Source organism: Mustela nigripes, chromosome 5, assembly GCF_022355385.1.
Source record: "Mustela nigripes isolate SB6536 chromosome 5, MUSNIG.SB6536, whole genome shotgun sequence".
NCBI classification, from domain to species: domain Eukaryota; kingdom Metazoa; phylum Chordata; class Mammalia; order Carnivora; family Mustelidae; genus Mustela; species Mustela nigripes.
The window spans coordinates 144,878,225-144,901,093 of record NC_081561.1 but is presented as its reverse complement, the minus strand read 5'-3'; the positions used below and the strand labels follow the sequence as shown (position 1 = coordinate 144,901,093).

Genomic DNA, 22,869 nt, shown 5'->3' with positions numbered 1-22,869 from the left:
GCCTAGGAATGACTTCTGTTTTACAATTCAGTTTCACAAACCTCGGACTTGACTGCTTTTGCTATTCAAGTTCTCAGACGCACTCCTTTCAAACACTGCTTCTGTGCCAGTCTCTCTTCTTCTAAAACTCCGACTGCATACATTAGACTTTTCTCACTTTCATTTTTCGCAGTTTTTCTATCCCTCTGCCTCTCCACACTGAGTATTTTCTTCCGAGCTATCTTCCAATGCTTCTACGATCTTCTGGTAAACCTGTTCATTCCAGTTAAGGAATTTTTCCAGTTCAATTCTTCTTTTACAGCTCCTATTTCCCTGCCGTATTTCTCTAACTTAACTTTTGTCTCCTTCTACGTAATAAGCATAGCTCTTATAAAATCTAAGTCTGATAATTCTAATACCTAGAGCCCCTGTGGATTAATTTTTCTTATTTTGTTGTTTCTTCAGATTTTTGCTAATGTCATCATATCTTCTTATGATTTGGGTTATTTTCTACTGGGTGCCAGACACTGTACTTATCACAGCTTACAAAAATAATGCAAGGCCCAAAATGACCTTACCTTCTTCCACAAAGGATATGCATCAGCTTTTCCCAGAAGTTCTATTACTAACAATCCAAGATCACCTCTTAAAACAATTAGATGCGGACACACACTATCTGTGAGAACCTCTGAAATTCTGGTTCACTTTTACTCCCGTATTCATACCCATCAACACCCCTCCCCCAAGCAAAGACTGGAGATGGGGAACAGTCCGTATAGACAGGTTACAAATTTCAACTTCTGTCCCCCAAAGTTCAGCCTCTCCACTGTCCTCTCCAGATTTAGAAAACATACCCAGTGAAAGGTTTCTAAAAGCCAGACTTATATCCTTGATTATCTGCCCTCGATCTTCCTGGGGCTTTGATAAGTTCAAGCAAATGTTTCTTTGTCTTGTGTCCTATTTTACTGGAATTGCTCTGAACTTCTAGCTCCGAATCTACTAGCTGGTCTGAATTACCCTGCTAGCCCTTAGAACAGAGAAGTCCACGGCATTTTTAAAGATGTTGCTTGCCTTTTAACCTAAAGAGATCCAGAACTAACATAATTTCAGGCAATATGGGGTAAAACTACATCAGAATGAGAGTCTGAGGAAGAGAAATAAGGCACATACCACAGAAAGTCTACCTGCAAGCCTGGCCCTACTTACCTGCTACTTCCTAACTCTACCTTTTTCTTACTTATTTGAGAGCGACAAAGAGAGACAGAGAAAGACAGAGAGAGAGAATGAGCAGGGGAGGGGCAGAGAGAAAAGATGACTCCTTGCTATGCAGGGAGGCTGAACAGGGGCTAGATCCCATGACCTGAGCTGAAGGCAGACACTTAACTGGCTGAGCCACCCAGGCACGCCCCCAAACTCTACCTTTTTAAACATACAAATTCCTTAAAACTTCACGCCCCTCATCCCCTCAAAACAGCATGAAGAGAGACAAGAATCTGCACATCTCACCTTCCCTCTTTTTGTTTAGTTTGGTTATTTTTTTTTTAGTACAACATCTTTAAATTTAACTCACTAAAACATTTATTCAAGGTCTGCTATGTGATAGAGTAAAAGAGATGCTAGGGATTTAAAAAAGAAGAAAAAAGGAAGAAGTGGAGGCAGAGGAGAAACTCTCCCTGCTCTCATGAAATGTGTGAAAATGCTGTTACTCTATGTGTTACCTTGACTGTTTCTTAAAGTAAGTGGCCTTGTCAGCTCTTCTCTCCCTCAGTAATATTGTGCTCTATACAGATCCTTTTCCAAGGCAACTCATGTATTGGATATACAAATGGAAAAGAATGTCTAGAAAAATACATTAATAAACAGAGATAACTTAGTGCTTCCAATAAGTAGTACGTAATTATTTTTGATTTGTGTTCTTTGTCAAACTGCTTGGCATAAACTTCGTGACACACACTTAGAAGACCCTTTCTGACACATCCTATTCTTTCACTTATTAAACCTTTTCTGCCAGAACCACAGTGTTATGATTACATGGTCTTCTACCACAACTAAGTAATCCTCACAATCATTATCTAAATAGGAAATGTTTTAAAACCAGTCAAAACCAATGTATTAAAACTGCAAACCAAAATTTCCTAACCTAAAAAATGAAACAATCTCTACTGCCCAAAAACCAACAAACAGCTCAAGTGTGTTAAAGTGCATACCACTGGGATTCTAACACAATTGAAACTGTCAAGGTCATCCTTCTCAAAATGCTGTAAGAATAAAAAAAAAAAAAATTATCATAGCAGCTGCTTTGTCTACTGCAACCAATTTCCAAGTTAATATCATTTGCCTTGCATTAAAATTCATTCTGTGTTGATTTATCACGCTAGTTCTGCAGCTTCATTCAATTAAAACAATGTCACAATACAGTCAAAGAAAATCATTTCAAACAGCCCAAGTTAACTGCAACTTTGAAGGCCAAAAAAGGGAAAGAAAGAAGAAGAGACATTCATTAACCCCACTGTTTAAGTACAGACCTTCTCTGTGGCTCACCAATTCTATTTCTACCCAATGGCATGTTATTTTCTGAAGAAGAGGTTAACAACAATCATGTCTAATGCTATTAGTTGCTGCTCACTTCATTTTAAATAGAAATGACAGATTTTTCACAATGAGAAAATAGAAGTAATATGGCAAATCTTTCCATTAACCTTTTAAGAAATCTACAATTAAAGATAAAATCTTCTGTCAAACACGTAACTAATAAAACATGGCTTTCCAAAAGCATTTCAGTGAAACACTAAGAGGTATTAAAGAGCAATTTCTGCTTAAAATTTTATAAAAATAAATTTTAAAAGAACGTACTCTTTGCCTTGTATTTTGCATAATAGATTGATAATCTTTTAAAATACTGTTTCTGGTGCTTCTACAGTGTAAGACACCTTACAACCTTATATTGTATTTCCTATATGACATAGTAGGCATGAAACACACATACAAATGTGTATTTGTTGAACTCCTTCTCTTAGGAAGTAACAAAAAATACACCAACTCTAATGCAGTCAACATTAGTGAGCTTATCTTATGCAAATATGTTAAGAGGAAAGAAGAGACATGGTATTTTGGGCAGTACACTGGTTTTATTTTAAAATCCCAGAACGGGGACACCTGGGTGGCTTAGTCAGTTATACATCCGACTCTTAATTTTGGCTGTCATGATCTCAGGGTTGTGGACTGAGTCCCAAGTTGGGCTCTGGTGCTGGGCATGGAGGGTGCCTGGGATTCTCTCTCTCTACTCCTCCCTCACAATGCATATTCTCTCCCCACCCTTAAAAATATATAAATAAAATAAAATACCAAAATGATATTTTGTTTGTTTTACTGACTGGCTCTAGACTTATCGCACTTAGAGAGAAAATAATACAGATTAAATTTGAAAGTTTGCTGTGTCTATAGTCATTCACCATGAATAGCACAATGTTCTTTCAGTATTCAAAACCATTATCCAATGCAGCAAAGCTGCTCTTGTCATTTAGGAACAAATGAAGTTTCAACATGTCTTTTGATTTTCATGTTCATCTACTTATTAACACAATTGCAGAAACCAACAAATATTCATGTCAGAACTATACTCCTTTATCAATTCAAACACAGGATTTAGCCAGAGATACAAAAGTTCAGCAAAAATCAATGAAAGCATTGTGTAAAACACATACAAACACACTCCAAAAGCAAAAAACAGACTGAATATATCAAAATGTCTTGTGCTGGCGTGCCTGGGTGGCTCAGGGGGTTAAGCCTTCGGCTCAGGTCATGATCTCAGGGCCGCAGGATGGAGCCCCAACTGCGCTCTCCCCAATTGCGCTCTCCGCTCAGCAGGGAGCCTGCTTCCCCCCCCCCCTCTTCTGCCTCTGCCTGCTCTCTGCCTACTTGTGATCTCTCTCTCTCTCTCTCTCCTGTCAAATAAATAAATGAAATCTTAAAAAAAAAAAAAAAAATTTTTTTTTTAAAAAGTCTTGTGCTTTTGGGGGAGATAAATGTGTCTTATCCCTTTTCCATCTCCATATTAATTCTTGACAAGCAGCCAGTAAGTCTTCTTACGCTACACAATAACTATTACAGGAACCATTTTGTAAATCTTCATATATTAGGCCTCTATAATCATCTTCTACTAATGGCACAATGCTATGCAAGAAAAGGCATTTGTACCAGCAGATGTAAGGGTGGGGGAAACAGGAACTAGTAATAACTAAAATATGAAATCTGTGGCTTATAAAATGTGTATAACCTAAATTTTAGGAAGTCTTCATCATTTGAGCATAGATAAAATTGGGAAAGAAGCTGAAACCACTCTGGAAACAAACCTTGATTAGTAAAACAGATGATTATTTTTCTAGAAGCTAAATAATAATAACTGCATTGGAAAACAAACATTATGTAAGCAATTAAAATAAAAATATGAGGGGCTCCTGGGTGGCTCAGTGGGTTAAAGCCTCTACTTATTTATTTATAAATAAAATCTTTAAAAATACGACAACAAAAACAAAAACAAAAAAAACAAGACGACAGTTCCAAATGGAGTTTCTTGTGGTAAGCCTCATGTCACCAAACCAAGACTTAATTACAGCATTGACTCTCCAAATGGACTCTTAAACCAATCAGTCAGAAATTACCTGGTCAATACTAGTTAAGTAATTTTCATGATAGACCCCTTCCAGCTCCTTAAGAAAAATAACCTTTTGGGGGCGCCTGGGTGGCTCAGTGTGTTAAAGCCTCTGCCTTCAGCTCAGGTCATGATCTCAGGGTCCTGGGATCAAGCCCCGCATCGGGCTCTCTGCTCAACGGGGAGCCTGCTTCCCTTCCTCTCTCTCTGCGTGCCTCTCTGCCTGCTTGTGATCTCTGTCAAATAAATAAATTAAATCTTTAAAAAATAAAAATAAAAATATGAAAGCCAACAAGAGTTTCATGACACAAAGAGTTTTAGGACATAATTTTTGACAGTGTAAAGTCCAAACTCCTATACACCAGGCTCTTTAAAAAGTCTCTAACTACTTTTTAAACCTTTGTTTTTGCTGTTACCTGCATGTTTAGCCACATAATTCACTGTCCTATAAAAAAACGGGGAGTACTTTTTTTTAAAAAGGCAGATACTTTTTTCTTTCCTGAAACACCTTTCTTCTTCCTTCCCTCCCTCAAAACATGTCAAATACTCCTCAACATACAATACTGAGTTCAAGTGTTCCTCTTCCTGTGATTTTCTGAATTCTCTGATTCCTAGAAACAGCTGTTTTCCTCTCCAAAGTGAGGACTTTAGAGCACTTATATACGCACCCCTCTCGCAGCCCCTACCACATGAAATGCAAGGATGTACATACATGTCTCTTGCAGATCATCCCCTGAGCCAGAAACCAGTACCTGGTCCTCTTTAGTATTATTTTTCATCCACAATGCCTCACACAATATACAGCACACAGACAAAGCTAATATTTATTCAATTATTGGCTAATACAATTTAAAAGCGTTCACAGAAATCATGTAGTGATTTTTTCATTCTCATGGTAAAAAATTAAATCACTAAGTCATATGCAGCACAGGAACTCTTCCAAATTTCAGAAATTTCTCAAATAAGCCTGATGGACTGATCTCAGGATAAACTCCAAATGATAAAACCAATGACGTCAAAGAAACAAAATGCTATCTGCACTTTCCATTTCAATATGGAAGTATCATGAGTGCAATGACTAGGTCATTCAACATCTCCTAGGTGCTGACTACACTGAAGTGTGTTTTATTATGAGTGTTCTAGTATGAACTAGCTTCTATGCTCAGCACTTTATGTGCATTAAGTCACTTCATCCTCATAACACTGCTGAAAGACAGGCACCATTATCATTAATGTTTAATACATGAGAGGTGACAAGAGTAGCTAGCCCCAATCCTAGAACACCTAGATTGCATACAGAGTTTGGACACTTAATTTGTAGAGTATAATGCCCCTCTTCTTCTTCTTTTTTTAAAAGATTTTATTTATTTATTTGACAGGCAGAGATCACAAGCAGGCAGAGAGGCAGGCAGAGAGAGGGGGAGGAAGCAGGCTCCCTGGTAAGCAGAGAGCCTGATGCTGGGCTTAATCCCAGGACCCCGGGATCATGACCTGAGCCTAAGGCAGAGGCTTTAACCCGCTGAGCCACCCAGGCCCCAAGGCCCCTTCTAAAGACCTAAAAACTATACATCCTAATCACACCAGAAACTCACATTCAGTTTTCTCATTCAAAATGTCTGGTAAAACGTTTATAAAAACTCTCTTCAGATTCAGGTTTACTTTCAGAGTCCAACTGTGTTTTTTTAAATAATTTCTTCTCTACTTATATCTCAAAATTTAGGATTACTGTACCACTATTACATAACCACATCCTGATATTTTCACCTTTTACTGATTGGGATCACTGCCTTAACAATCATGATATACATCCTTCTTAGCATAACTGAACTTTTATAGAAATGAAAACCTTTATGTTTTTATTACTTCTACCATTTATTTCAATAAAAAATATGGTAATTTCAAAAAAGAGAGAAAGAGAAGAATATGATTATCTGAGTCAAACTGAGTTTGTATTACAGGTGTGACTTCAAACCCAGAAGATGAGTCTAGAAGATTAAATATATAGTTCTGACCATGGATTACAAATGCTATCTAAGGCTCTTTGAAATGGATTGAAATTTTGCTGCGTAAGTATTATCAACCTCATACACTATTTCAAAATTATTAATTCAGCTCTTAAAAAGAGACCTGCTTTCTTTGGCACAAATTTTGGTCACATCTGATAACCATCTTGTATACCAGCCTCCTTCAATGTTCCCACATTGTTAAGAACAATGAGGCTTAGAGAGTGTTAAATTATTTCTTTTGTTAATAGAGTATGTTTTTGATGTTACTCTTGGTTTCTCTATAATAGTAAGTTATAAAATCTTGCCCTGTATTCTCTACTTTAAATAAATAGCACCACTACGAAAGCCCTCTCTCATTCTTAACCCCCACATTTAATCTGTCCTCTATTCTTCATTTCAACCTCACTGCCTTAGTTCAGGTCCTTGTTACTATATAACAGGATTACGGCCATAACAGATACTATGAGGGCAGGAACTGCATCTTTTCATATTCTTCTTGTGCCTGGTGCCTAGCACAGGTCACACACAAGTCTGAAATAAAAGAATGATGCCAGGGCGCCTGGGTGGCTCAGTGGGTTAAGCCGCTGCCTTCGGCTCAGGTCATGATCTCAGGGTCCTGGGATTGAGTCCCACATCGGGCTCTCTGCTCAGCAGGGAGCCTGCTTCTCTCTCTCTCTCTGCCTGCCTCTCTGTCTACTTGTGATCTCTCTCTGTCAAAAAAATAAATAAAATCTTTAAAAAAAAAAAAAAAGAATGATGCCAAAATTTTACTGGTTTGTACTCAGATCTCTTCAGTCTTCATGCTTTTAATTACCTTTCAAATTTCACTTTCTCTTTTGCTTTAATCTATTAAAACTGCAAATTTATACAGCCTTCGTACAATTTATAAATAAAAAGGCAAGAGATAAATCAAAGCAATCACTGTTCTCTAACCCCAAAGAATACAATACATACACACTTCTTTAAAGCTTAATCAATTCCTTACAAAATAGTAAAAATAAATAAATAAATAGATGGATAAATAAATAAATAAATCACGCCAATATGAAACATGGAGATGGCCAAGGTCATGCTAGGTAGGCTGTTTACCTGATGGTACTGTTTTTGGACTGGGGAAAACAGTTTTCTACGGTAGGTCAAAATGAGATTTCAGGAAGTGCCTAATTTACTTACAAACTATTTGTTTTAAAGAGCTGAATTTATTAAGACATACAATGCTTTCCCAATGAAATAATTAACTGAATTTAGTTCTAAGGCTACTTGCTGAAATGTCTGATTGCAATGTTCTTAGAGTAAAGCTAAGGCAGGTTCCGTTGAAAACTAGTTTTCTGCTGAAATTCAACCCAAAAGTTAAGTATAAATGCTGAATTCATTCACTCATAAAACAAATTTAGGTCTTCGACTATAAGCAAGCACTAAGATGGGTGGTCAAGCTCAAGTGATAGAACCTTCAACTACTCCAAAGCCCATTTCGTTTGCCGATTTTGGAGGGAAGAGGGTTAGAATAAGGAAGGTTGTATCGCTGACTGCTTCACTCAATTCCAGGAGGCCATGCTACCTCAAGATGGGCCAACAGTCTAAACATCTCAAACTTTCCTTTCATAGCTAAGAGAAACATTTCAATGTTTCTGGAATATGAATAGCCCTGAGAATCTGGATTCACTCCATTTTTTATTATATTCCTTTGGTTATTTAAGGGACAATCTTAGAAATATGGAGGTTAATATCAGTGATAAGGCACTGAACTGACTGAGAAGTCTCTTACAACAATAATTTAATTGTATCAGATCCTAGGAAACTCTTTTTGGATAAGTCACAGACAAAACGTTTTATCTCAGGTGGCCCTGGAAAACACTTGCTTACAAATAATAATCCCCTAAAAGCAAACTCATTTTCAAATCTATTCTGAATACTAATTCTTCTTAAATATTAAAGTGTATTACCTAAATAAAGCTTAAAAATTTAAGACTGAGAAGACATATTATTTTTAAAATTGTTAAACTTTGAGAAAACCTGAGGTAAACAAAATTTATTGTTTTCAGAATGTCTTGAAATCCTTTTTCAAATAAGTTCTATTAGGAATCTAAGAAATTTTAATATACCTCAGGCCATAAAAACCCTAATTAAATATCTGATACACAGCAGGCCTTAATATGCCTGGTAGAGTAAAATAAAAAGGAAACTTCCAAATCAAAACTAGAAAGACAGAAGTCATGAAACTAACCCTCACTAAATTATCTGTTTAAAGTTCAAAGTCAACTGTTAACAGTTTCTCTACCTAAAACATAAAGATATGCTCCCTTTCATCAAACAGCACTGCTAAATTAAAAACTCCACAGATCAATATATAACCTAAAGTATTTCACAGCTCTACTCAATATTCCTAAAAATCAACAATCAATCATTTATAGTTTAACATGTAAACTATCAGAGAGATAGAGATATGCAGATCTTACTTTTATTTTATATTTCACTCATAATTAAGATCATATATAGGCAAAAATTAAGCCTTAACCTAGGTAATGAAAAAGGAGACTTTGCAGATTATTAAATTTGGATTTAATGTCCATTTGTCACTCCAGAGAACAAAGGCGAAAGTAGTTTATATGAAGATTCTCGAAGACTCTTGATTAATTCTTTCAACAAATAAGGAAGCCACAATAGTCAAAGCAGCAACGGCCTAATAAAAGGTAACTGTACTGATGCCTGTTCTCCTCAAAGCCCATCCCAAACAAACAAGACAGTTCAACAGCCAATGTGCAAGAGACAACCTTGAGAAATAGGAAAAAATCAACTGAAAACTGAATTGAAAGGCAACTTAAAACTCTTGCTCCACCATTAACACAGACTATTCCTATGAGACTACAGCAAGTAATGAGCAATATTATAAACCTGTATTATTAATTACAGTTGCCAGGCTGGGTTCCTTCTTGGAAAAAATATTGAAAATGCATTTATCTCAGGCTCCCTGCTCAGCAGGGAGTCTGCTTCTCCCTCTCCCTCTGCCCTTCGCCGGTCCCCACATGTTCTCTCTCACTCTCTCTCAAATGAACAGTATCTTTTAAAAAAATGAAAATGCATTTAACCATCTTACAAACCTCTGACAATGGTCATCATAATAGCCTACACCCAAGATATACATTTCAAAGCTATAATCATTAAAAACAAACCCATTTTAAAAATGTAAAAAAAATCAGAGCCATCTTCATATTTAATATTTAGAGAAAGTTTCACTAATTTCATATCACATCCCAAGCAAAGAGTTTAGCAATCTCATCTGTCCATGTGTGTACTACACAACTAATATCCCTAACAGCCAGACCTTCACAGTATTTGGGACTTATCTATCACCGAGGCTAATCCTATAAAACAGTATCTCACAACTCAAATTTGAATAACTAGGCAAATTTAATGAGAGAATTATTACTGATTCATTGAAACATAACATTTTCTATTTGTATCAATGAGAGTTAACTTCATTCACATACCGCTTTGTAAGATCTCCACAGATTCGGACAAGTCCTTAATAACTTAACCACCCAAATTACCAGTTTGATGGCCTACGTTTAACTTTAATCTTCTTCCTGTCTGTCACTTTATGAATGTATGATAAACTTACATATTCTTTTTTTTTTTAAGATTTTTTATTTATTTAACAGACAGAGATCACGAGTAGGCAGAGAGGCAGGCAGAGAGAGAGGAGGAGGAAGCAGCCTCCCTGCCAAGCAGAGAGCCCAATGCGGGGCTCAATCCCAGGACCATGACATCATGACCTGAGTTGAAGGCAGAGACTTTAACCCACTGAGCCACCCAAGCACCCCTAGACTTACATATTCTTTTTTTAAAGATTTTATTTATTTATTTGACAGAGAGATCACAAGTAGGCAGAGAAGCAGGCAGAGAGAGAGGACGAAGCAGGCTCCCTGCTGAGCAAAGAGCCCGATGCGGGGCTTGATCCCAGAACCTTGAGATCATGACCTGAGCTGAAGGCAGAGGCTTTAACCTACTGAGCCACCCAGGTGCCCCTAAACTTACATATTCTTGAATGATTTAATGTAATATATGTTATCTTTCACTCAAGACTGTAGACTCCTTCAAGACAAGAAATTGTTTTCATGTTCATGATCACAAGAACCATACTGAGTACAGTATCAGATACCCTACATTTGTTATCTTTATTCTTCCAAACAATTTTATGAGGTGGACCTTATAATTTAGTGAACAAGGAAACAGATTCTAAAAAGTTAACATGATACCTCAAAGCCAGTATGATAGTATAGACTATTTTTCAGCAAGTATTTATTCTAGTCCCCTTCTCACTATGGACTGAATGGCCTGTCAATGCAGTTTCTTAATTTCAGTGCTACTGACATTTGGGGTAAGATCATCTTTTGTTGTGCAGGGGCTTCCCTGTTCATTTTAAGATGTTCAGCAATATCCCTGGCATTTGCCTACTAGATGCCACCGGTATCTCCACCCCCTGTAGTTTTGCCGACCCAGAGTTTCTCCAGATACTGTCAAATTCTGAGAGGGGCAAAATCATCCACAGTGGACAATCACTGGGCTAATGCATCGTTAGCAGACAGGAGCAGAGGCCTTAAACGTGCTGAAGCAGTTTGGTGTGGCTCTGGTACTCCAGGGCCCTGCCGGAAGAGCACGCTCCTACTAGCTGCTGCCCCTTCAGAGTGAGCCCAGAAAGAACACAAAGATCTAAACCCACCGGCAGCTGGCACAGGTCAAGTTCAGCTAAGCCTAATTCAGTAGACTCTCAGCCACCATACAATAAAGGCTGAAGAGCACAAAAACCAATGCTTGTTCTATTAAGCCAGTAAGTTTCAGAGTCGTCTATTACGGCGTATTACTATGGCAACTGTTGACAAATACAGCCGCAAAGGAGTAAAGCCAAGATTCAAAACTGAGGGCTGTCTGGCTCAAAAACCCACTATTACCCAACTATGTCAAAGAGTTTTTCTCAACAGAATTAATATCTCCACCTCCAGGATGTGTTTGGTACATAGTAGAGATGCAATAAAAGCTTGCTTTGTTAATAAATATAAATACTGAATGTGAATTTTTAGCCAATTTTCAGTTCGTTTTCAATATGCTACTGTTATACCTCCAAATTAACACTTTTATAAAATAAGTTGCTATGTGCAGACGGAAAGGACAAGTTTAAAGTATAAGTTTAGCAGTATTTGAAAGAGTGAGGCTTTCACACAGATACCCACACCAAATATTTATTGTACATCTACCATCCACCAGACACCCTTCTAGGCAGTGAGAATACAAAAGAGACAAAATCCTCACCCTTATGGACCTTGCATTCTAGTTAACACTTATACAGTGTAACGACATTTTCCAAGTGCTTTATGTGTATTAACTCACCTCTTCTAACTCCTTGTATACCTGTGAGAGACTTACTACCTCCTTATATAGGTGAGAAAACGGAGAACCATAAATGACAAGTAATTTGCCCAAAGTTACAAAGTTGGCAGAGCCAGTCAAGGGTCTGGGTTTGCACCCATACTTTTTAAACTACTATGTCACATGCCCCTTCAAAGCTCTAATAACAAGCAGGAACACCTGGGTGGCACAATCAGTTGAGTGTCCAACTCTTGGTTTTCGCTCAGGTGGAGATCTCAGGGACATGAGACCGAGCCAGGCATCGGACTCCGAGCCCAGTGCAAGTCTGCTTGAGCTTCTCTCTCCCTTTTCCCCTCCTGCCCACACTCCCCACCAGGTTCGCGTGCATATGCTCTCTCTCTCTCTCTCTCTCTCTCTAAAATAAATGTAAAATAATAAAAGCCATTTGAGTCAAAAAGGATGAATTCACAAAATCAAACCTATATACAAATGGTGTGGGTGGAAGAGAACCGTATGAAATTATCTCTTAAGATACAAAAGTGAAGAAAATCAGGAAAAGGAAGAATTCATCTTTTTGTCCACTGTGGCCAATATCTAATTCATAATTTTGAAATAAATCTTTTCCCATTCCCCTGTTTTATTTGAGAACTATTTCCTTTTTTTCAAAAGGTGACATAAAGTTCCTAATACAGAGCACAAAACAGTTACTGCTCATTTGGTATACATAAATAACCTCAAAGAAAAATAATTCTTAAATTCTTATAACAAATATTAACTTTTTTACTTTTTCAGAGAGAGAGGGCATGCCCACACACGTGCGCTGGGGGGAGGGGCGTAGCAAAGGCAAAGGGAGAAAGAGATCTTAAGCAGACACCATGCCCAGCACGGAGCAGCCCAAGGCAGGGCTCGATCTCAGGACCCTGAGATCATGACCTGAGCCAAAACCAAGAGTCAGACACATAAGCCACCCAGGTACCACAATTAACTTAATTCTTGTAATAGAACTCTTGTATTAAATATACCTTAAATCCCTGTAGCAAAGTTAAAATTTTAAGGTTTTGAAAAAATTACCTGTAAGACCACAATGGTTTAAATCCATGTCAATCCTCTTATGAATTATAACTAAATTTCTCATTTTAAAAGCTTTGTTAAAATAGATATTGTTGGATGCCAAAAGTCATCCACAACTCATAAACCCACCTACCTATTTGATATGCCCACACCTGGACATCTGACTTCAAACTCAACATGGCTACATCAGAACTGCTGAATCCCCACCTACCCGATGGGCTCCTGCCTCAGTCTTTCTATCTTAGGAACTGGTGATTCTGTTCCTCCAACTGATCAAAACCTGCAAGTTATTCCTGACCTTTCTTCACACTCTATACCCCATGTATCAGCAAATGCTACTGGCTCTAAGTTAATAATCTATGCAGGATCCAAGAATTTCTTTTGGCTTTTTGTTGTTGTTGTTGTTTTAAAAAAAATAATAATAATAACGATGTTATTATTTATTTATTATTTGAGAGAAAGTGAGTGCAACGAGGAGGAGGAGGGCCAGAAGGAGAAGCAAACTCCTCAATGAGCAAGGAAGACCCATTCAGAACTTGATCCTGGAACTCCAGGATCATGACCCGAGCTAAAGGCAGTCACTTAACACACTGAGCCACCTAAGAACCAAGAACTTCTAAGTCCTCTTGTTCAAGTTTCTCTTCTACTCCCTAAGCTGGTGTCCCCTTGCCCACAGCAACCAGAATGAATCTATTAAAACCGAACTCAGCCCATTACCACTCTTCAGCTCAAAACATCTGAATGGCTTCCCACTTCACTCAGTAGTATCTGGAATCCCTACAGGGGCTCACAGCCCCTACATGAGATGGCCCCTCTGCTAACTCTCTAATCTTGTATCTTACCACACTTCCCAAGCACACTCATGCCTCAGGAATTACACTGCCTGGAACAGTCTTCCCCCAGATAATGTTCATGCCTTTCTCCCCATCACATCAGTCATGTCTCTGCATCCCCTCCATCTTGTAAGAGATAATTGTACTATAAATACACAATCATCATGTACATGCTTAGCCCACCTTATTTTTTTCAATAGCACTGACTGCACTTAAATATTCATTTGTTTATTTTCCCTCTCTGCCACTGCATCATTTGCTCCATAAGAGCAGAGGTACTGTTTAATTCACCATTATACCCACCTCCTGAACAATCCTTGGCGAAAGAACCACCTGTTACCCCACTTCTTCTGTTGATAAACAAGTAAGAGCAGTGCTCCTCAAACTTTAACGTGCACCATAATCAATGACAGGGCTTGGAAGGCAGATTGCGATGCCTCAGCCCGCAGGTTTCTGATTCAACTAGTCTGGGGTAGGGCTTGAACATTTATAAGTTCCCAGAAGGTATGGATACGATATCTGAAGACCACATATTGAGATCCACTGACCTGGACAATGTTACACCGCCTAACAGCTATCAGCAACAGGAGCTGACCATGGCAATGAATCTCAACTGGTGGAAGACAGACAGGAACAAAGTGCAAAGTTACCTACTACTGTACCCACGCTACGAAATATATCTCTTCTCACTTAAGAGGATTATATCAAACATGCCTTTTAAATAATGCAATATAAATATCACCTTCCTTCCCTGAACAGGAATTTTTCCAGAAGAATGCAGACCAAGCAGACCAAGATTATTTTCTCTAGCAACATCCTATGATCTTATGTATTCTGTGTTAATGACTAGTGCTGAAACTTTATCTTTTAAACAAACAGATGAGAAGGTTGATATCCTTTAATGAAACACCAAACAGCAGTAGACACCAACTGGAATAGCTGCCAAATCATAATTTCCCATCTCTAGAAATCATTCCAGTCATCGAGGGTGGGACCAGAGTAATCATGTCTTGGTTTTATTAGTTAACCTTCCATCTTCAGTCATGGCAGACTGGTCCAAAACACATTTTCTCTGCTAAGAATCTGAAGTTTGAAGATAAAGTGTAGGAAGCACTGAAATCAAATTATGTTAAAAGCAAGGGTCTCAAAGTAAAGGCTGAATTCCTAGTGCTGAGGTTCTCAAAGCTGTATCTTGTATCATGGCCCCTCTCTTACAGGAGGCTTTGTTCTCTAGCCACTTTTTTTAATCCTATGATACCCAATTACCTTCCAACAAACTCCTTGCCTACGTTATCCAGAACTGTTTAGATATGTGCAACCAAAAATACTTACAAAGTAAATATATTAGCCTTAAAGAAAATTGTATTAGAAATGCAACTTGTGAAATGTCAAAGCTTTTTTCCATTAATCCAACTTAAGACATTTATTTTCCATCTTTAAACAAGAAGACTGTCCATATAATCAATGAATCTTACAATATACATCACATTTTGACCTCACAATACCAATTCCTTTTTGCAGAATCAATAGTTTTTCTTTCAGAATAGTTCTCTGAAACCTAGCAAAATACCAACAGTTTGCCTTTATGTATTCAGAAGGCACTGGAACCGATTATGCACATTGGAAGTACATGGTGAACCACCACCAAAAAAGAACCAAAAAATTTTCTTGTGTTAAGTTCCTTATACTATGATGGAAATAAATAGAAAAACAAATTAAAACATACCAAACAGCAAGTGCTCCTCAGAAAAATAAAGAGAATTAAGTGAAACAATGAGTAACTAGATTGCTTTAGATAAAATAGTGAGGGGAGGCTTCTCTGAGTAACATTTGGGCTAAAATCTTAACCGTAACAAGAAGCCAGCCAGTACACAGCTAACATCAACATACTTAGGCTGGGAATAGACCTGACTTGTTCTAACAGCCAATGTGACTACAGTGTATTTAGGAGAGGGAATCTCACTTAAGATGAGGTCAGAGAGATATAAAGAACCATACGACATAGCGCTTTGTAACAAACAAGAGTTTGGAGCTAATTATAAATTAAGTGGTATAGGACAAGGCGGCTACTTGCAACGAGATGTTTATGGAGAGTATCTGAGGAAGAAACAGGAATGAAAAAGACAAAAAAAAAAAAAAGAAAAAAATTATGAACAATGGTTATCATAAAAATTTTGGAGCTGAAAAGAAGCTTGGCAGTCATATAGTCCAACTTCTCATTTTACTGAAAGGATGACATAGCCCAGGTTGTGGCTTCTCTGAGGTCAGATTAAAAATGAGAAGAGAATTGTATTTGGTGCTCTCCGCGATATTCAGGCCAAAGCTCTTTCCGTAATTCTGGCCTCAGTATGAAATCTAAAACCAAGTCTTTACCATGCACATTTCCAAAAGTGACAACAGCAGCCATTAAATGAAAATATATCTAAAAATTTTTTTTAACTGTCCACACCAAATTAATACCTCTAGTATTAACCTTCCCTCAGATGACATTTATTTTTATATGTCACCAGATATATCCCTTCCCAAAGTATGTAAAGCAGAAAAAAAAAATTGAATAAGACAACAAAATATACTTACATCTGGATATTCTTTTACAGGCACATAAAGTTTCTCTTGTAACTGAACAATAGGTCCCACAGCATCAGGCAATTCTGCACTCCTTTTCTCTGTACTGCCATTTAATGTGTCATTGTACATGTCTTTCCGTACTCTGCTAATTTCTGTTAAAAGTAAAAATTTTAAATGTGTTAGACAAAAAAATATTCTTGCTAGTCGAGGGGGGGAAATAAAACAGAAGGTAGGGGAGGGTTTCATTGATAAAGTGTTAAAACTCAAAGAGTAATGAATTATTAACCTATTCTACCATTCCCTGGATTAAGTCTGTTTAACAGGACTATAGCCTTAATTAATTTTCTACCAAAAATCAAATTTATCTAAACCAAATAATATATTTTATTTTTAAGAGATTTATTATTTATTTTAGAGAATGAGCATACTGGGGGTTGGGTCTGGCAGAAGGAGAGAGTCCCAAGCAGCCTCCACCCTCAGGGTGGAGCCCAAGTAGGGGTTCAATCTCAAAACCCAGAGATCACGACCTGACCTGAAATCAAGGGTCGGACATTTAACTGACTGCACCACCCAGGCGCCCCCCTATATTTTATTTAAAAATTAACTAAAGAGCCCAAGCTCTTATCCTCTATTTTAACATACCTGTTATTTTGCTTATTTCTCCACGCTTAAATGAGGCCAGTCATTCCAAACAAGAACTTTAATCAAATAAGAATGCCTATTAGACAAAACTAATGACAAAGGCTCTTTTATACTTCAGAACTAATCTGTCTGAATGAGATTTTGAACTAAATCACTTCCTTAGCTATTTTAGCTATCTTTGGACTATCCAAACAGATGCCCAATAGATAACAGAGATTTTAAGTTCAGCAGAAGTCTGAGTTTGATACACAAGTATCTTAGTCAAAGCTACAGGAAGAGAAAAGATGTCTTAGAGAGAAAAGAGGGAGAAAAGCAACATTTAAGGAATAAAGCAAAGAAGATCCAAACCACGAAGAAATGAAGGTGGGCAGCCCAAGTAGGAAAGAGAGGTGTCAAAGAAGCTGAACAATGACAGAACGAAGAATAGGGTAATCAACAGGGTCAAAAACCACAGAAGTATGGTAAAGTAAAGAGCAAAAGAGGGTACCTTGGATTTGACCACTAAGCCACTGGTGATCAGAGAAGTTTCAAGGAAAAGATGGTTTTACAGAGATCAATCTACATCAGGTTAATATATGAAATATATTAAGAAAGGCAAGAATCTAAAGCCAATGACCTTTTAAAAAATTATTAGGACAATTCCCAGGTATATAAATATGCTTCTTATAAGAAAAAATATAAGAAATCCAATGAATCAAGACTTGCACAAAGAAGTCGATTAATTATTTCAAGAAGTCTTTATTAAACTTCCACACTGTGTTAGAAGATAGCCCTCTGCCCATTAGAACATACTGTGTAATAAGGGTTGTCATTACTAAATTAGCTGGATGCCTCTTTATCTCTCTCCCTATGCTAGAGATTACCTTCTTAGGGAAGAGGCTTGTGTCCATTAGTATTTAAAAGTAAAATGCCTTTTATTTTTATAATGTATTCTGACTGCCTTCCAATCATGGAATTTCAATCTACTGCTATTAAGGAACTTTGAAATATAAATGCACACTTTAATTTTCTTAACTAGTTACTCATATCACTTTGCTAAATAAAACCCAAAACAACAGAAACTCATGATTGAAGGTGTTCTTACCCAGTTAGACAGCCTTAAATCAGTGAAAATACTGTATCACATACATTTTCTGCTTCAATGAGGGCAATATTCATTTTATAATACATCTTATCTCTTAAATAGCAATTTGCTTGTCAAAGCTTACCAAATGTGCACCTCTGGATAGCAAATGAAATTTTTAAAAAATCAAAAGAAGGTCCCTTGGATTTACCTACATTATAAAGGTAAGACTTCATTCCTTAAGCTCTTTTTAATACTACTTAGTTTCATAACAAACTCTTTCCTAAACATGGCCAGTATCAAAGTAGTGTTTATTTTATATTAGCATGCAACAGCAATTCTCCAATCAAGTTTTGAACCACCAAATAATTTAAACATAAATGTTTATATAATTACACAATTACAGTAAATAATTAACCAAAGGACATTAGGGAAATTTAATTAAAATTATGCATATATCTTTTAGTCCAGGTCCCTATATAAAAGCACTTTCAATATTAATTTATTACATTTAAATTTCCTCTTCCGAAACTAAGTCTTGTTATGAGGTTAGCAATGCCAACATAAAAATCCTGACAATAGCAAAAAGGAAAACTATAAATAAAATTTGCTTATAAATATAGATGCAAACATGCTATAAAAACAGGCTCCACCAGCATATTTCCAGGTAAACAACTTTATCAAACTTAGAAAAACCAAGAGACTTAGAAGAAAATTCAGAAGACTAAATTAAAAAAAATACATAAATATCACAATAATCCATGACCTTTACATATCCACTTAGATGATAAAATAGAAGATAATATTTACCATTTAAATTTTATTTCTATAAATATTTCTGTGATTCTCTGATTCTTAACTGAAAGTTCTGAGATTCTGCTAGCCATTATGGCTCCACCTCCTAGAAAAACACTTGGAACACAGTGGGCCCTCTGTTAATACTCGGTGCACTGGGCAGGTAGGTGGGTAAATGAGCTAGGTTCTAAGGCATTAGCGTTGAACAAGCCATGGTTTCAAGCTTTCCAAAAGTTAGTCTCATATGGGATATACATAAACTCTGAGAAAGAAACTGTGAAGCAAAGGTACAAACAATATAATTACAAATTCTAGTTTTCTTAAGATAAAAGGTTCTTCTACCATGCTTCTTTTAGTCTCAGATATATCACTCAATTTAGTAATACAAATCATAAGCAACACTGTACTGACCGTAATGAAAAGACAACCAAGTCCTAGTTCTCAAATATCTTACCATCTTATTCATTGTGGGGGTCTAACCAGCTGAGTACTACCTTTATCAACAGCACCTTTCTAACCAGGAAATCACTAGCACTTCTTGCTATGTTATTCCCAATACTCAAGTCAAAACAAGTTCTGGGGAGCCTAGCAGGCTCAGCTGATGATAGAACGTGCAACTCTTGATCTCCAAGCCCCACAATGGGTATAAAGATTACCTAAAAAATAAATCTTGTTTGTGTGATTTTAGATCTCTTAAACTCTCTGCACCTTTACTTCGTGTAATTAGAGGTTGCTTACTGAATGACTCAACTAAATCCACTGTTCTCCAACCTTAGTATGCAAGAACCCCATTTATTATTTTCTCTCCTAACACCGTATTTTACAAAGTTTTTTCTGCAATGCTTGCAGTACGTAAGTCCTGGCAAGCAAAGGTTTTTGTTAGTTATACCATAAAGTATATCTAACCATGGCCAAAATATTACAGAAACATGTCATGGGTATGGGTAGTGCTTTAGTTCCTTTGTAAGTGGTAGATTTACAAGTGTTCATTTATGAAACATGGAAGTGCTTCATAATTAATATATTTTATACTACAGACCCTTGAATAAAACAGTCTGTAATACAAAGGTCCACTTATATCCAGATATTTTTTTCAATACAGTATTGTCAACATATTTTATCTTCCTTAAGATTTTCTTATTAATATTTTATCTCCAGCTAACTTTTATTGTAAGAATACAGTATATAATATATATGGCATACAAAATATGAATTAATTGACTGTTTATATTATTGGTAAGGCTTCCAGTCCACAGCAGACTATTAGTAGTTAAGGTTTTGGGGAATCTAAAGTTATACATGGATTTCTGACCATGAGGGGAGTCAGTGCCCCAATGCCCTGTGTTGCTCAAGAGTCAATTGTATTAAATTTTGTTTTATCAAACACTGCATGATAATGCTCAAACATCTCATCTCCACAATATCCTCATCAACCTATAACCGTGGCTCAGAGCACCGTAAGTTCAGAAGCATTTGTTTAATCACCTAGCATAAAAATTCCCATTACAATAATCCCAGAAATCCTCACTATCAGGACAACTTGTTTAAGACATCTCTGAAGTTATTAGAGTTTACAAATTTTACTGAGTCAAAATCATTCCTAAAAATTCTCCCACTTCCCCCCATTCAACACTCCAAAGGTCATTAAACAGATCCAATGCCTTGTTCCTATGACAAAAATACTTAGAAGAGTTCTGTATCTGAGTACCTTCTTCTCTGAGCTATATAATAATACGGTTCTATACCTTTTCACTCATTCAGACACACTCCCACATATCTATGTCCTTTAAAATGGAAAATCCTTCCCTGAAACACATCCTTCCCTGACAAATGAGAAGAATGCAGATAGGCTGCTTACTTCCAATCCCAAACACTCCAAGTCCACAGTGTGCTTAAGAACACCTTTCTTTCTTTGATGAACATAACACGTGACACAAAAGGTGGAGCTAAGCCAAGCTTTCACCATTCCATACTTCCACAACTGTTTGTTTAGACTGAGTATTTTTTCCTGGTTGTTTTCTACTAGACAAATCCCTTCCAACTGTGAATCTATCAGCTGACATCCTTTAGGGATGACTCTTCTGGCTCAAGGATCCAACAAACTGCACTTTCCTAGTACACACATTTCTGCAGCTTGCATACTGAAATACAGGCATACCTTATCAACTACCTGATGAAATCTCAAGCCACACTAGGATCCAAACCCACTCTGGTTCTGCTAGTTTAAACAGGAAATAGTCTGTTTTGGATTCCACAGGTTGCATCAGCAACTTCAGAACACAAACCTTTCAGCTTTTGGGAGTATTTACCTTTCCAGCACTCAGGGTCCTCTAATTTTTCATGTTCTCTAAAACTGATATTTGATTATGACTTTTTTTTTTCAAATTCCCATATCCTGAAAACTACTTTTGTTTAAGACTGAAAATTTGTTTCGGTCTTACTACTTAGTGTCTCCTTACATTTCTCTGTTTAACAATCCTGATTTTTCCCTTTTTATTTTATTTTATTTAAGATTTTATTTATTTATTTGACAGAGATCACAAGTAGGCAGAGAGGTAGGCAGAGAGAGAGGATGAAGCAAGCTCCCCACTGAGCGGAGAGCCCCATGCAGCCCGATCAAATCCCAGGACCCTGAGATCATGACCCTGGCAGAAGGCAGAGGCTTTAACCCACTGAGCCAGCCAGGTGTCCCTATTTTTCCCTTTTTTTAAACTCAATCATCAGTCAGTGAATTCTGCTCCTAAGAAGAAAAATAGTCACTGCACAGTTCTGTCCTATGTGACCTGTTAATATCACATCACCTTTTCCCCTAATTTACCTAATTCACCAAAAAACTAAAACCTTTGCTTTAAAATCATTCTTATCACTTCATAAGGCTCAGCTCATTTTTGCCTTTGGCACTTTATCCCCATGACTCTTTCATTCTATCTGAATCACTATTTGTGCATCCCATCCTCTGCCACCTTAAAATTTTGCACATTTTTAAAATTTCTGAATTATTGGATTAACTAACATATCAATCTCTCTGTGGGAAAGTAATATCAGAAATAAGGATAACCTGAAGAACTATTAAAGAACAGAAAAATAAAGGCTGAGAAATCTAAATTATAAAATTAAGTAGTTATTTCCCAAGACAGATACATAATGGCTATGTATAAATTTAATAGTACAATGCTGGAAGACTGGATAAAGACTTGAATATAACCCTATTTACTGACTGGTTTTAGAATTTTTTCAACAAAATTAAACCAAGAAAATAAAAATTAGGAAATGAAATATGAAAAATATTTACTGGCTCAAGAGTACATAAAAAGCCTATTAATGATATGCAAATAACATAAAAATAAAATGCATTAAATTATTTTCAGAATTTTAACAATAAATTAAAAGACAATTTTTTAAAACACTGAAAACATTTTCACATAAAACACATTTTACACCCAGTGTTGTGGTAGCTAATTCCAATTGTTCAACTGGTCTGCTGCTATCATTTTATTCAGGCATCTGTTTGCTTTTTCTTTGAGCCTTAAATTTAAAATCAAGCAAAAAATTATCTTATCATTATAATACAGCTAGACCTAAAAATACAGAAAGAAATGAGAATGTTACACTGTCATTTGACCATTACTGCCTTGTTTTTAAAATTAATGCTTTCATTAATTTATTCAGTGAAATAAGAGCTACTTATAAAAATATATGTTTTGATGTACATAGTAAAAGTTTTATAAGTGAAGTTAAAATGACAGCTTTCATAATTTCAACTGAAATTTAAATAGGCTCTATCATTTCCTCAGTATCTGCTGGACATTAATCTGGCACAGGAACATAAAAAGCAAAGGAAGATTTTATTTATCTTAAGGTCTTAATTAACAAATCCCTACACTCTATCTACAAGAA

At 36.6% G+C, this 22,869-nt stretch overlaps 1 protein-coding gene across 4 annotated transcripts in view; it reads right to left on the bottom strand.

Moving 5' to 3' along the window:
- Window positions 1–22,869, bottom strand: part of QKI (QKI, KH domain containing RNA binding) — a 150,186-nt gene that overhangs the window by 96,891 nt on the left and 30,426 nt on the right. For all 4 annotated transcript variants that reach the window (XM_059401402.1, XM_059401403.1, XM_059401400.1 and 1 more), the window contains exon 2: window positions 16,482–16,624. In XM_059401402.1, coding sequence (XP_059257385.1) covers window positions 16,482–16,624 — 143 coding nt within the window. The remainder of the gene's footprint in view (window positions 1–16,481; window positions 16,625–22,869) is intronic.